Raw genomic sequence first — 13,597 nt, forward strand, 5'->3', positions numbered from 1 at the left:
AGACCTTGAGCTGATCTGTAGTTAGACGGTGCGTTGTGTCAGGAGGCTTACGTCGCGGACACAGGAAGCTGTATTTAAACATCGACTTTGTTTAAAACTTGCCCGTCTACATTCTGCTCTCCCTTTCCTTGTCCTCCTGATGGCTGATGGAAGGGATAGAGAGGGATCGGTGTGTGTGTGCGCGCGCGCGTGTGTGTGTGTGCGCGCGTGTGTGTGTGTGTGTGTGTGTGTGTGTGTGTGTGTGCGTGTAAGACTCTATCTCTGTTACATCTCGCATATCTGTATATGCCACTTTTGCGACCGCCTCTGGGGGTGTAAAAGTGCTGAGGACAAGGCGTCCCTCACCAGTGGAGTCTGGCTCCTGTCCACCCCACCCCACCCACTGTCGGCCCCACCCCCATACCGGAGCACCCTGGGCTATGGCAGGGCCTGCATGATCCTCGTGTTTGAATATGCAACACATTTTCCTGTACAGGTTTCCCCTGCTGTAATTGTGTTTTGTGGTTGAGTTTAGCAATTAGAAGATGTGATTAGTATGTTTAGCAATTTTAAGTTGTCATCAGTATGTTTACCTCAGCCCAGGTTGTCGCTATTGTGTGTTGTTGCCTTTGAAATGAAACTATTAAGACATGAAAGCCTGTTTTTGAAACGATGGAATCCAATGCAGTCGTGCAACTCAGGGTGAATTTATAATACGGTCAGAATGGAGCCTCAGTATTACTAGCTTCTCAATAATAAGGAGTTCTGCTAGACGACACAACCAAACGATGTAGCCACAGTCACCACGCCAGACATGCCGTGTACGTGCCTGCAAGACAGACTAACTACTGAGCACGACTATTCAGCCCCCAAACACATGCGTTGCCCCCTGCATCAGCACTTGGAACAGAGTTATTTCGAGCCTTCCCCTGATGGAGACAAAAGCAGTGTTAACGTTGAAACACAAGTCACTGGAATGGCTATGTTTAGACTGGCTGCAGAGTAGAAAGTGTTGCGTTAGTAACAAAGTTTGACTAACTGTGAAAAATGACCTCCAAACCAAAGAACCCCCCCCCCATTTCCCCCTCCTGCTCCTCTTCACGGCGACGCAGAGAGATGAAGCCTCTGGCGCGACACTGCATTAGATCTCCAGTCTGTGTCCATGTTGGCGGTGCGGGTTTCTCCACAGCTCTGACTAACCCCTCACGTTCTCTTCCAGCTGAGTCCAGACGACTACAGGGCTCACCCCTACATGAGCAGGCAGGAAGAGGCTGACGTTGATGTAAGTGCCAGCCCATTAGTTCCACGCTCGTGCGCTCATCATGTCATCCTGAAGTCTTGGGAGGTGACTCTCTTTGCGGGTTCTTCTTGTGCTTTACAGACCAAGCTGAGCCGCCTGTGTGAGCAGGACAAGGTGGTGAGGGCCCAGGGGAGCAAAGTACAGCAGCTGCACCGCGAGAAGGTAAGTGGGGGTCCACCTTTTTCATCCAGCCATTACTCCACACGCTGGTGTTTATAGGGCTTGTCGTCACAATGCATCATGGGAGGCCCAGTTGGAGATACCCGGCCATTTTGAGAGTTGTAGTCATGAAAAATCCTTAGTCAACGTAAATATACCGAAACCTATGCTAATGAAAACGTTCCATTGCTCCTATGCTCTCAAAATGGAAGCGGTCTAAGCCATGTGATGTTGCGATGTACAAGCTCTATTCTGTATCGACTTGACCGCGGGTGTTACACTGAAGTTGGATAGAAATTTAGAATATGTTGCCGATAGGATCTGTAACAGAGACGCGTTTCCTCAAACATTGACATGAGCTCGTGTGTGACCGAGCGTAAAACCCCAGGACTTTCAAATTGATGATACTGTTTTTACTTTCCGCATCGGAAGTTTGTCACGACCCCCGGGGGAAATTCCATCGACACATTAGCATTCATGAGCTGCTGTTTACTCGAGTGCGTGTCTGGAAGAGAGCGTGAACTCATGTCTCCCCGTGCACCGCGTCCTCTCCCCTTGTCCCCGCTGTGTTCCGCAGCACACCCTGGAGACGGCGCTGCTGTCAGCCAGTCAGGAGATCGAGCTGGGCTCCGGTAACCCCGCCGCCATGCAGAGCGTGATCCAGCAGAGGGATCTGCTGCAGAGTGGCTTGCTCAGCACCTGCAGGGAGCTCACCAGAGTCTCTGCGGTACAGCGGCCGATGCACTCACACACAGGGCCGGGCAGGGCCCGCACTCTCTCTGTAGCACCGCCGAATACCATTGGAATATTTAACGCTCTCTGCGAGGCACAAACCGACGAAGGGCGAGATACCGTAGGAGTTAATGGATTGCATGTCAGGCTTATTTATGAAGCGACCTTCATACACAATGCGCTAGTCGGAGAGCTGTGCATAGACAGTGATCACATGTTGATGATATTTACAGAGGCTTATTATTGGATTAGGATGATGAAGAAATTATAAATGATGAAAGCTTTGAAGGAGCGGAAATGGCCAGGAGCGAACACACACACACACACACACACACACACACACACACACACACACACACACACACACACACACACACACACACACACACACACACACACACACACACACACACACACACACACACACACACACACACACACACACAGGAAGCTGCTTTATTGTGTGTGTGTGGCGGCGCTAGGAGATGGAGCGGTCGTGGAGGGACTACGACAGGCTGGAGGGAGATGTGAACGCCGCCCGGACCAACCTCCTGGAGCAGCTTGAGGCCCTGGGGAGCCCGCAGGTAGGGGCCACAGACCGTACGCGCACATCACAAACACTCTGGTAGTCTCAAAAGTTCCAAAAGTTCATGCCTCCCATTATTTAGGTGACTCAAACAAGAGAACGCAACACAATAGTCCCTGACAACATCTCTGAGCGTATGTAGGAGCGAGGGAAAGAGGGAAGGGGTGCTTGAGAGCGGAAGGCGAGAGCCTGGAATTAAATGTTTACTTGTAAAGCCCTTCTTTATCACATCCATCTCTGTGAATGAAACGGAGGAGAGAGGAACAGACAACCTACAGGCACCTGATAACGGAGGACAACCTCCACTGCACCCAGTAATTGCCTCCGAAAAAGCCTAAACTTTTCTGGAGGTATGGTAGGGGTTCTGAGCACCGCCTGTTCTGCAGGGACCAGAGATCAAGGCGGCTTGCCGGCTGATTGATGACTGCAGCGATGAGCGGGCGTGCCTCAATTAGATCTGTGTTTTATCTCGTCTTTCATCAGGGGGGGGGGAGCGAGGAGGGGAAGACACTCACTATTCCTGCTGGAGTATGAGTCAGAGGCTGAGTTAGAGTTCCGGTGGTGGGGGCGGGGGTCTTGGCTCAATGCAGCTTTAGGTGGCCTTCTTTACACACACACACATACGCGCACGCACACACCTGTCATGAGGATGCTGTGGATAATTAACTGGCCATAATCCCTCCCTCTCTCTTGATCAATCCTGAGTGCACCCCAGAGCACTCTCCTCCTCTCGCCTCGCGGCCCCTCCCTGCTCTCAGTGAACCACTGCCCGAGTGTTCCAGCGTGACTGCACACCTCACCAGGCCCATCGGTTTCCCCCACTCCTCCCACTACCAGCCTGCTGCTCCGCCCCTTATTCCCCCCGTCCCCTGCACCACGGTTCTCACCTAAGTTCACCCCAGAGCTCAAATTAATTCACTGTTTTGCACTGTTTGCTGTTACTTTTTCCAAGAGCAACCTGCAGTGAATTCATGTCACGGAGGAGCCGATGGGGGGCTTAGGGCATTGCTCAAGGACACCTGCTGGCTGGGTTGCGGATATTGGGAATCGAACCCAGTAGCCTTCAGCTACTGGCTAGAAGCCAGAAACCAAATAATCTGAACCATGAGACTATCCTTCTCACTCAGGTACATAAACACTGACGTCGTGTGTGTCTCTCTCTCTCTCTCTCTCTCTCTCTCTCTCTCTCTCCTCTCTCTCTCTCTCTCTCTCTCTCTCTCTCTCTCTCTCTCTCTCTCTCTCTCTCTCTCTCTCTCTCTCTCTCTCTCTCTCTCTCTCTCTCTCTCTCTCTCTCTCTCTCTCTCTCTCTCTCTCTCTTCTCTTTTTCCCCCTCCTCCAGACGGAGCCTCCCAGTCAGCAGCACGTCAACATCCAGAAGGAGCTGTGGCGGATCCAGGACGTGATGGAGGCCCTCAGTAAACACCGGCCCCAGAGGCCCGGCCCCGATGGCTGCTACGGCTCCGTGCCCATGAACGAGGTGAGGCGCCCCCCGCCGCGCACCTGACCGGACCGGGGTCGGGTGTCCGAGATTTTTTTTTCCTTAGCCTTTTTTTTGCTCTCGTTGCGCCGACGGCGGCCGTGGCCGCGTGGCCGTGTGTCATCAGCTGCCAGTGGGGGCGCTGGTGCTCATGTCCAGCGTGTTCAGTCAGCCCCGCGGTGGGGCTGGGGTCACCCCGGGCGGCCCCCCCGTCACGGAGCTGTGGTGCCTCATGTGATCCACAGAAGCAGGACCACCAGGAGCAGGAGCCGCGGCCGGGGGAGGAGCCGGTCCCCCCGCGGCCGCCCCTACCCCAGTCCTACGAGTCCAACCCTCCCTCCGTGCCTCCCCCGCCCCCCCACGTCGGGGTCCGCCCCTCCACCCTCCACAGGCCGGAGGAACGCAAGAACGGCGCCCGGAACGGAGCGCACAGCGTAAGGCTGTTATGTTCCCGCCGTGGCTGTCCCACCATTCCACCGTAGCCCCCCCCCCCCCCCAGCTGGCCTGCCTTTCACCACCGTTTTCTCGTTTTTCTTTGTTATCTGTATATTTTTATTCATGTTTGTTATTTTTTGTGTCAAACCCATCAAGTTATCTGCCGTCTGCAGCCTGCCGATGCGATGCGTGAAACGCACATTTATCTTCTGTGGATTTAAGTTCTTTTGATTTATCTTTTTAGCTGCACATCGTTTTTGGTTTTGTTTTGTGATTGCGCCTCCTGTTTTTCTTCATTTTCTGTAGTCCTGTTTTGATTTGTTTTCCATCCAGCGTTTATGTTGTTATCTGGGGTTGCTGTAGCATCTCGTCTTGTGTTCCCTCTGTGATGAAGAATCCACGACAAAGCACCCTGATGTTTCCGCTTTGTGTTTAACTTTACTGTTCCACCAAAGACACGGAAACACGGCTCTTCTCACAACCACCCCCCCCCCCCCCCCCCTCGATGCTGAGCCTAAAACGTGTGATGTTCTCTCTCATCACCATTCAATCACAATAACTCGGCCGTTCTGTTTAGACTCCGCCACAATGCGATGGTGTCATTCCCCACAATACCGATGACTCACTCTGGAGCCTGAAGGCCCGGTCGTGAATCATCAGCCATCGAGCCGTGGGTGGATCTCTTGACTGTCCTGTGAATGTCTGCCTTGTCTACCCCCCCCCCCCTGGTCCAGGGACCAGACTACCGGCTGTACAAGAGTGAGCCGGAGCTCACCACGGTGGCCGAGGTGGACGAGAGCAACGGAGAGGACCGGTCGGGAGGAGACCACCTGGGGGAGAGGGAGTCCTCCGCCAGCAGAGGTACCAGCTCTCCTCGTACTTTTTAGCGCGTCTTGCTACACCAGACAATGGACTGTGGAGAGCCTTGTCGGGGAATATCTTTTGGTGCAGACCTTGAGCTAGCAAGGTCTTTCAGCATCTTATTCTGACTTCATTGGTATAATTCATTCAGCCCCTTTTATTTGGAAGATTCATTGATGCCGTCGCATCAAATGTGTGTTGTTATAGGAGTTTCTAGTGTCGTATGAAGTGTGTGCAACCCCTCTGTGGTTTCTTTGACGAAGCAGCCACAATGTGTCGTGAACCATCGTTCTTCTGCGTTGCTCCAGGGGTCTGCTACCCAGTGGGCATCGTACCCCCGAGAACCAAGTCTCCGATGATGGACTCCTCCTCCATAGGGTCCTATGTCACCCTGAGGAAGAGCAGGAGGCCCGAATCCAGAAACGTGAGTAGAGAACCGGTCCGAATCGCCTGGTGCTCACCGGGACCAGAAACCCTGTGATCATATCAGGAAAATAGCTTTGAGATGAGGATTTTAGTTGATAAACAAATCCAACGAGCATGATACCGTATTATTGTGCCCTTCATGCATCACGTCTTAGGGATGTAATGGGCCGTCACGGATAACAGCTTGTTCTTCAAAGTCGGATTTGTTTGTCTGTCTTTTTTTTATGGAAACATATCACGTGGGGAGGGGGAGGGGGATGAAGCCCTGACTCACATTCTCCTAGTGGGCTGGAGTCACATAAACGCCAGGCCTGATTTACATTCAGTTTCCACAGAGTCACCACTTTAATTTACTAACCGTGTTATTAGAACCACCGCAGTGGAGAGTGTGTGTGTGTGTGTGTGTGTGTGTGTGTGTGTGTGTGTGTGTGTGTGTGTGTGTGTGTGTGTGTGTGTGTGTGTGTGTGTGTGTGTGTGTGTGTGTGTGTGTGTGTGTATTTGCATCTGCCTGTGTGCATCTGCCTGTGTGTGTGTGTGTGTGTTTGCCTGTGTTTGTCTGTGTGCATCTGGCTGTGTGTGTGCTTGTGTGTGTGTGTTTGCCTGTGTGTGTCTGTGTGCATCTGCCTGCTTGTATCAGAGAAAGATTTTCTTTCAAAGCACGGCTGAATGCTTGAACCTCATCCTCCGCCCCCTGGCAAAAGTTGAACCACGCATTCTATTCAAGCTGAACTCGGTCCTCGTCGGCCTGTGATGGGGAGCGCGTGTCGCGTGCCAGCGGACCTCGTCCCTGCCCCAGAATCCTGAACAGCCCAGATAGCCCTAGTGTTGCTGGTGGCTGGCTTTGTCAGTGTGCTGCATCTGCCAGGCCCTTCCGGCGGTCTGCATCCCTGTCAGAGCACCAACTCTTTCTCCCCTCTGTCCCCAATGCCCCAGTGCAAGGCGGTCAGCTATCGACCAACGCAGGGCTTCTGTCAGGAAAGCAGGAATGTGTTCATGCCGGAATTAAAACTAAACATGGGTTTTTTGTGTGTCTGTCCGTCCTGTGTATGTGTGTGTGTGTGTGTGTGTGTGTGTGTGTGTGTGTGTGTGTGTCCAGGACCGTCCCCGCAGCGCCGCGGACCAGCTGGGCGGGTCGGAGAGCGCCCGTCCCAGGATGAGCGTGGAGGAGCAGCTGGAGCGGATCCGGCGCCACCAGCAGGGGGCGCTCCGGGAGAAGAAGAAGGGGGGGCGCAGCGTGCTGGGCGGGGGCCAGGAGAACACGCCCAGCCGCAGCCCCTCCTTCACCAGGGAGACCCCGCCCCGCAGCACTCAGGTAGAGGGGACCCCCCCACGTTAGGGGCGAGTTACACTTTACATTAGTCACTGCAGATATAAGCATTAACAAACAGTTAATCTACAGTTAACTAATGGCATAGTTAGGATGTAATTATGTTATGTTTATTCACGGTGTTCAGGTTAATCATTTATCCATTCTTTTACAATAATGTATAAATGATTATAACCCACAAACCCTAGTTTAACCACTATGCTAACTATATTATCATGCTTATTACTCCATTAAGTAACGTTAATTAATGGCTAATTAGGGTCCCCTTACGGTACAGGGGTACCGGATAGTGGAGCAGCTGCAAGGTTGCTCCACTCCCAACCCGAAGGTTATTGGTTCGACTCTCTGCAAATCCGCCCGGTTACCCCCGCGTCCGCTAGCAACGCTGCGTCAAGGCAACACACCGTTTTCTGTTCTCAACGGGGATCACCACAAAATGATTGACGAACATCGAGGCGACGCTAGCGTTGGCCATTGAGGACCGAAGCGTGTCATTTGTGTCGGTTGAGGAGGGAGCCATCACTGTCTGCCGCTTTGATTATCCTAGCAGCGCTCGCCGAATTAAAAGGTTGTGGAGAGGAGATGCCTCTCCCCTAACTGCTACTTAATCACATGCATGTCTGCTGAATAAACGCATGGTGAGGATGGCAGGAGCAGGCTTCAAAGTACACACACACAGACCCACGTTTTCTCGCATTGAGAGGTCTTTCTCACATTTTACCGTTGCCTAGTCAGCTCGCGCAGCTGTGAATTGGTTCCCCTCATTTATTATTGTGCTAGCAAAGCCGTATGTAGCAGCAATATGCTGATACTCACACTTATTCTCAAGGGAATTAAATTCTTAAAAAGTCTTAATAATTCACAAGATGGCTATCCAAGGCTTTGTATCATGGGAGGAGACTGGTTCTCGGCGTGTTGCATTCATTTCAGGTATCCAAACTCCTGATCTGCACTTGGGATAGATCAGGAGTAGAACTGGCTGCAGGCTAAGGCAGTGACACACTTTTTAAAACATTATTTTCCTTTTTTCTTTACTTGTTTCAGCTACTACCAATCACTTAGTTTTTGTTGACCTCTTTGTGTGTGTGTGTGTGTGTGTGTGTGTGTCCTGTGTGTCCTGTGCTTACTGGAATTTGGATTGGTTTTTGAATTTCCTTCGGAATCAACCAAAGCATCCATCCATCTCGACATGAGATCTTTTTAAAAAAGTTGTTGTTTGTCCAACACTCGGCCGCGACCCTGTCTCCATACCAAGTGTCCCCCTCACCTCCCCGTCCCCGTGTGCCCCTCGGCTCCAGAGCCGGCGCAGGGAGGACGTGATGGGCAACGACATCCTGGAGCTGGAGAACTCTCTGAGGATGCAGGACGTGGTCCGGGACCAGGAGACGCCCGCCCAGGAGATCGCCCGCCTGAAGGAGGCCTCGCAGCACTTCAACATGGACCGAGAGGTAGTGTGTGTGGCTGTGTGTGTGTGTTGAGGTGGAGATGGGGGTGGGTGGAGGGGGGGTTAGTGGAGGTGCGGGTGAGTTGAGGTGGGTGGGGCTGGGTTTGAGTGGAGGTAGGGGTGACTTGAGGTGAGTCGGTGTGTGGGGGTGGGGGGAGTAGAGGTGTGTGTGTGTGTATGTGTGCGTGTGTGTGTGTGTCTGTTTGTGTATGGGGGAAGTGGAGGTGTGAGTGTTTGTGTTTTTGGGGGGGGGGGGGGTGGAGGTTGGTTTGTGTGTGCGGAGGTGGGTGCGTTCTCCCATGGTGAAGTGAATGGACCTGCAGACCCCATTAAAGAGAAATATTAGAGATGACGTGGATCTCTAATGGAAACACCTTCACCTGGATAGCATTAAAATGCCCCTCTTCTACCAACAGCTGTGAGGGAGGATTAGTCATCATTAGCCTTCAAACCCCTCCCACGAGTGATGTCACCAGTTGCTGACTTATGTAAAACCAAAATAATTAGGCCAAAAAGCTTTTTGCATTATCACCGGCCTAGTCACTAGCGGCGATCCTCAGATCAGGAGAGAATGCCAGACCCAAAAAAGGTCCAGCGAGAGACAGGGGGGATATGAATTAATGCTGCGTCTGCCACGCCTTATTGAAATTCCTCACAAGTCAAGAAGATTATCTATGCATCTGTGTGCCCCTTTCGGCTTTAACATTCACGCTCTGTCTCTCTCACTCTCTTTCTCATTTCTTTAATATATTGTTTAATATATTTTTTCTCTCTGTCTCTCTGTCTCCCTATCTCTCTCCCTGTCTCTCTGTCTCTCTATCTCCCTGTCTCCCTCCCTGTCTCTCTGTCTCTCTATCTCCCTGTCTCCCTCGCTGTATCTCTCTCTCTGTCTCCCTGTCTCTGTCTCCCTCCCTGTCTCTCTCTCCCGTCTCTCTCTCCCTGTCTCTGTCTACCTGTCTCTCTGTCTCCTGTCTCTGTCTCCCTGTCTCTCTCTCCCTGTTTCTCTGTCTCCCTGTCTCTCTCTCTCTCTCTGTCTGTCTCCCTCCGTCTCTCTCTCTCTCTCTCTCTCTCTCTCTCTCTCTGTCTCTGTTTCCCTGTCTCCCTCCCTGTTTCTCTGTCTCTGTCTCTGTTTCCCTGTCTCCCTCCCTGTTTCTCTGTCTCTCTGTCTCCCTATCTCTCTCCCTGTCTCTCTGTCTCTCTATCTCCCTGTCTCCCTCGCTGTATCTCTCTCTCTGTCTCCCTGTCTCTGTCTCCCTCCCTGTCTCTCTCCCGTCTCTCTCCTCCCTGTCTCTGTCTACCTGTCTCTCTGTCTCCTGTCTCTGTCTCCCTGTCTCTCTCTCTCTCTCTGTCTCTGTCTCTGTCTCCCTCCGTCTCTCTCTCTCTCTCTCTCTCTCTCTCTGTCTCTCTGTCTCTGTTCCTGTCTCCCTCCCTGTTTCTCGTGTTTCCCTGTCTCCCTCTCTGTCTCTCTCTCTGTGTTGTCACCCTCGTCCACCGCTCCCAGCTGTCGGTGCCTGACAAGGTGGTGATCCCGGAGCGCTACGTGGAGTCAGACCCGGAGGACGCCCCGAGCCCGGAGCAGGAGGCTGACAAGCAGAGGAAGGTGGACCGCATCAAAGCCCTGATAGCCAGGAACAGGTATACACAGCACCACCGCCGCCGCCGCTGCCGGTCGGGCTATCACCGTCCTCCAGTCCGCCGCCCCGCATGCCCATTAGTCCGTCGACAAGGATCTCGCCAGGCGGTGGGAGAGGTTGTTCTTTACACTGACAGTTCGCCCGAAGGTGACATGAGCTCCCTGAGCGGTAAAGGGCGCGGGGTGGGGGAGCGACAGATTAGCCCACTGGAGTTGGAGCGGGACAACGGGACCAGAGAATGCTTCCTGGACCATCTGTGCCGCCTGTCTGCACCCCTTCATGCAGAGCAGAGCCACTGATGTGCTGTGAAGTTAGCGTTTGTCCCTCTTTGCCACGGTGACATTTCCCTCTAAATGTCAGATGCTGTTTTCTATTTGAACCGAGAATTGAAGGAAAAAACATGTTGTTGTTTTTTTCGGTCCCGGGGTAGCGTCACCAAACGGCAGCAATCAAAGCCGACTCGCTCTAATCCAGGCGATTGGAGCGTTCCTCTTCTCTTCCTTTCTGTTTGTGTTTGTGTCGGCGATGTTACTGGAGGCGGAGATCTGAAGCGTCTAATTGGCTGACAGCGCAAACACAAACTCGCCCGGCATTAATGCACATTTCTCAGTTGGGAGACACGGCTAAAACATCTGTCATTCTTCGGAAAAGTGTCGGCTGACGTTGCGCATCGACAGGTGCAGACTTGCCACTGTCGAAACAAGCTTATTAAATATTCAGTCTTTGGTTTGCAACCCAGGCTCTGTGTGCCCCGGAGGTTCTGTATCGACAGCAGGACTCCTGGATCAGAGATCACTCCTGGGTTACACATGTCAAAGCTTTTCCGACCCGTATCCTTATGCTTTGACTTCTGCAACTCTGTCTGTCATGTGAAAACAACTTTTCACATGTGTGCCTGTGTGTTCATAGCATGCAGAACGCTCCACCCAACATGCCGGTGAGTCCGGAGCAGGAGGCTGAGGTGGAGGCAGAGGTGCAGGAGAAGGAGAAGATGATCAACATCTCCTACGAGCTGGCTGCAGAGGCCTCCAAACGCAGCAAGCTGGTTGCAGGTACACCTCCTTTTGCGTATGGACGATAAACACGGACCAAGCCAAGGTGTAATCCCTGGCGGTCTCTGTGGGTCTGGGTCTCACTCACTGAGCTCGCTGTATTCAGCTGCAGCAGGTTCATCATCGGTTTTGTGCAAGTCTCATGTTTTTGTGTATTCAATTACGTTGCCTAATTGCATTTGCCTTTTCCGGTGTTCCATTTACTTTACTAATTTGCTTATCTCCAAATGGAATGCGTAGTCTGTGCGGTTGGTAAATGTGAGCGAGTGAGTGTGTGCATATTTAACGTGCCGGTCTCCGTTGCAGTGAAAAGCCTGTCGTCATCCACCCCAGTCCATCCACCACTGTCACCTAACACTCCGCTCCCAGACGGGACTCATTTCATGTGTGTCTAGTGTCCCCAGTAAGAGTTTTGTCTTTTGTTGTTTTGTTTTGTTTCTGTATCTACCGTGTTTCAATGTTGTTGTTGTTGTGTGGGAGGAAGAGTGCCCCGTTCAAAGTAATGCAGCATGTTTTAAGCTGAGATGCCGTCCTCCCTTTGGTTAAATCTGTTGGGAGTAGGGCAACCTGGAAGTTAGTTAGGAAAGATATGGGGACATAATTAAAACGACGTTGATGATAATAATTTTGTTTTATGGGCACATAATGTTCCATTCCCCCCAACCATAATTATACCCTAGCAGTAATGGGTGAAACATAGTTATTGTTCAAATTTCTGTGTAGTCTATTTTCTAATGGTTTGGACCACTGAGATGGAAAACCTACGATGATCCTGTGGACTTATAGGACTTCACACTCTCTCCTTCTCTCCTGATCGCTCTATCCCCCTCTGTCTCCATCTATGTCTCTGACCCTCACTCTCTCTCTCACTCTTTTTCTCACTCTGTCTCTGTCTGTCTGTCTCTCTCTCTGTCTCACACTCTGTCTCTCCCTTGCTCTCTGTTACTCTCTCTCTGTCGTTGTCTGTTTCTCTGTCGGTCTCTCTGTCTCTTGCTCTGCCTCGCTGTCTGTCACTGGCTCTGACTGTTTATCTCTCTGTCTGCAGCCCAGGCTCTGGCCTCTGTGAAGACTTCCACTTGAAGATCAGACATGGCCGGCCTATGAACACGACCGCCTGGCCATGAAGGTCTCTTCCCCCCCCCCCCCCCCCCCCCCCCCACACACACACACTCTCCTCCCCACCTTCTTTGACAGCACATCACCTGGGCGGACGCTTACACAATCATCCAACACCATTGGGTCGGGGCCATACCGCCCAGCTCCCCCCAATGGCTCACTGTGACCTGGCCTAGCTGTGCCCCCCCCCACCCCCCCACACACACACACACACACACCACTCCCTCTGTGATACTGCTGCGGTCCTCAGCAGAAACCTTTCCCAAATGAACACTTATCCCACCTGGTGGTGGCGAGCAACACAAGGCCAATAGACACAGTTTTTGTGGTGGTTCTTTGTCTTTTTATTTATAGGCTTGCCAATTTTTCCTTTTTTATTGTTTATTAGTTGAGAGAGAGAGAGAGAGAGAGAGAGTGTGTGTGTGTGTGTGTGTGTGTGTGTGTGTGTGTGTGTGTGTGTGTGTGTGTGTGTGTGTGTGTGTGTGTGTGTGTGTGTGTGTGTGTGTGTGTGTGTGTGTGTGTGTGACACCATGGTGTGAGCATACGGACCCTGTATAAACCTACAGTACCATGGTTACACCGTAACTTTATTTAAAATTGGAACAGACCAAGCCAAATGTTTTTACATAACCTGTTTTTACAGATGTTTTACATGCTTTTATTTTAGTTGAGTGCTTGCTTTAAAAAAAAAGAAAAAAAAAAGAGCCTGCTTTTTAGTTTCCCACAAGGTAAGTAAAACCAAATGATCACACATTGAACCGGTTTTTAGAAGGGAAAACCTTTGTTTTATTTGAGGCTATTAATCCTTCTTTCAAAGAGGTGACACCTTGCTGTGTTTTTGTTTTCAGCTTATTTCGCGGTTTTTATTTATTTGTATATTGATTACTCCCCGCAGTCTATTGCCGGCACACATGTGAATGTTTTGGCTTAAGAAGTGCTATGCTATGTTATTTTTCTGTTGCGTAGAGATATATTTAAACAAACAGAAGGATTTTTTTAAAAGTTTGGTTCTATTTCAAGACCAGATCTGAGTCCTTAAGCTGAGACGAGTAAAGGAATAGCACATGTA

General features: G+C 51.4%; 1 protein-coding gene across 1 annotated transcript in view; it reads left to right on the plus strand.

The window, feature by feature from the left end:
• Positions 1–13,271, plus strand: part of LOC132464217 (pleckstrin homology domain-containing family A member 5-like) — a 68,029-nt gene extending 54,758 nt beyond the window's left edge. Inside the window, 12 exon segments of the mRNA XM_060060491.1 lie at positions 1,199–1,261; positions 1,361–1,441; positions 2,016–2,165; positions 2,653–2,754; positions 4,096–4,233; positions 5,403–5,529; positions 5,838–5,953; positions 7,052–7,266; positions 8,574–8,730; positions 10,228–10,361; positions 11,270–11,412; positions 12,458–13,271. Coding sequence (XP_059916474.1) covers positions 1,199–1,261; positions 1,361–1,441; positions 2,016–2,165; positions 2,653–2,754; positions 4,096–4,233; positions 5,403–5,529; positions 5,838–5,953; positions 7,052–7,266; positions 8,574–8,730; positions 10,228–10,361; positions 11,270–11,412; positions 12,458–12,492 — 1,461 coding nt within the window. The 3' untranslated portion in view covers positions 12,493–13,271.
• The last annotated feature ends 326 nt before the right edge of the window (positions 13,272–13,597 follow it).

The sequence above is a fragment of the Gadus macrocephalus genome, chromosome 9 (assembly GCF_031168955.1).
Source record: "Gadus macrocephalus chromosome 9, ASM3116895v1".
Taxonomy (NCBI): domain Eukaryota; kingdom Metazoa; phylum Chordata; class Actinopteri; order Gadiformes; family Gadidae; genus Gadus; species Gadus macrocephalus.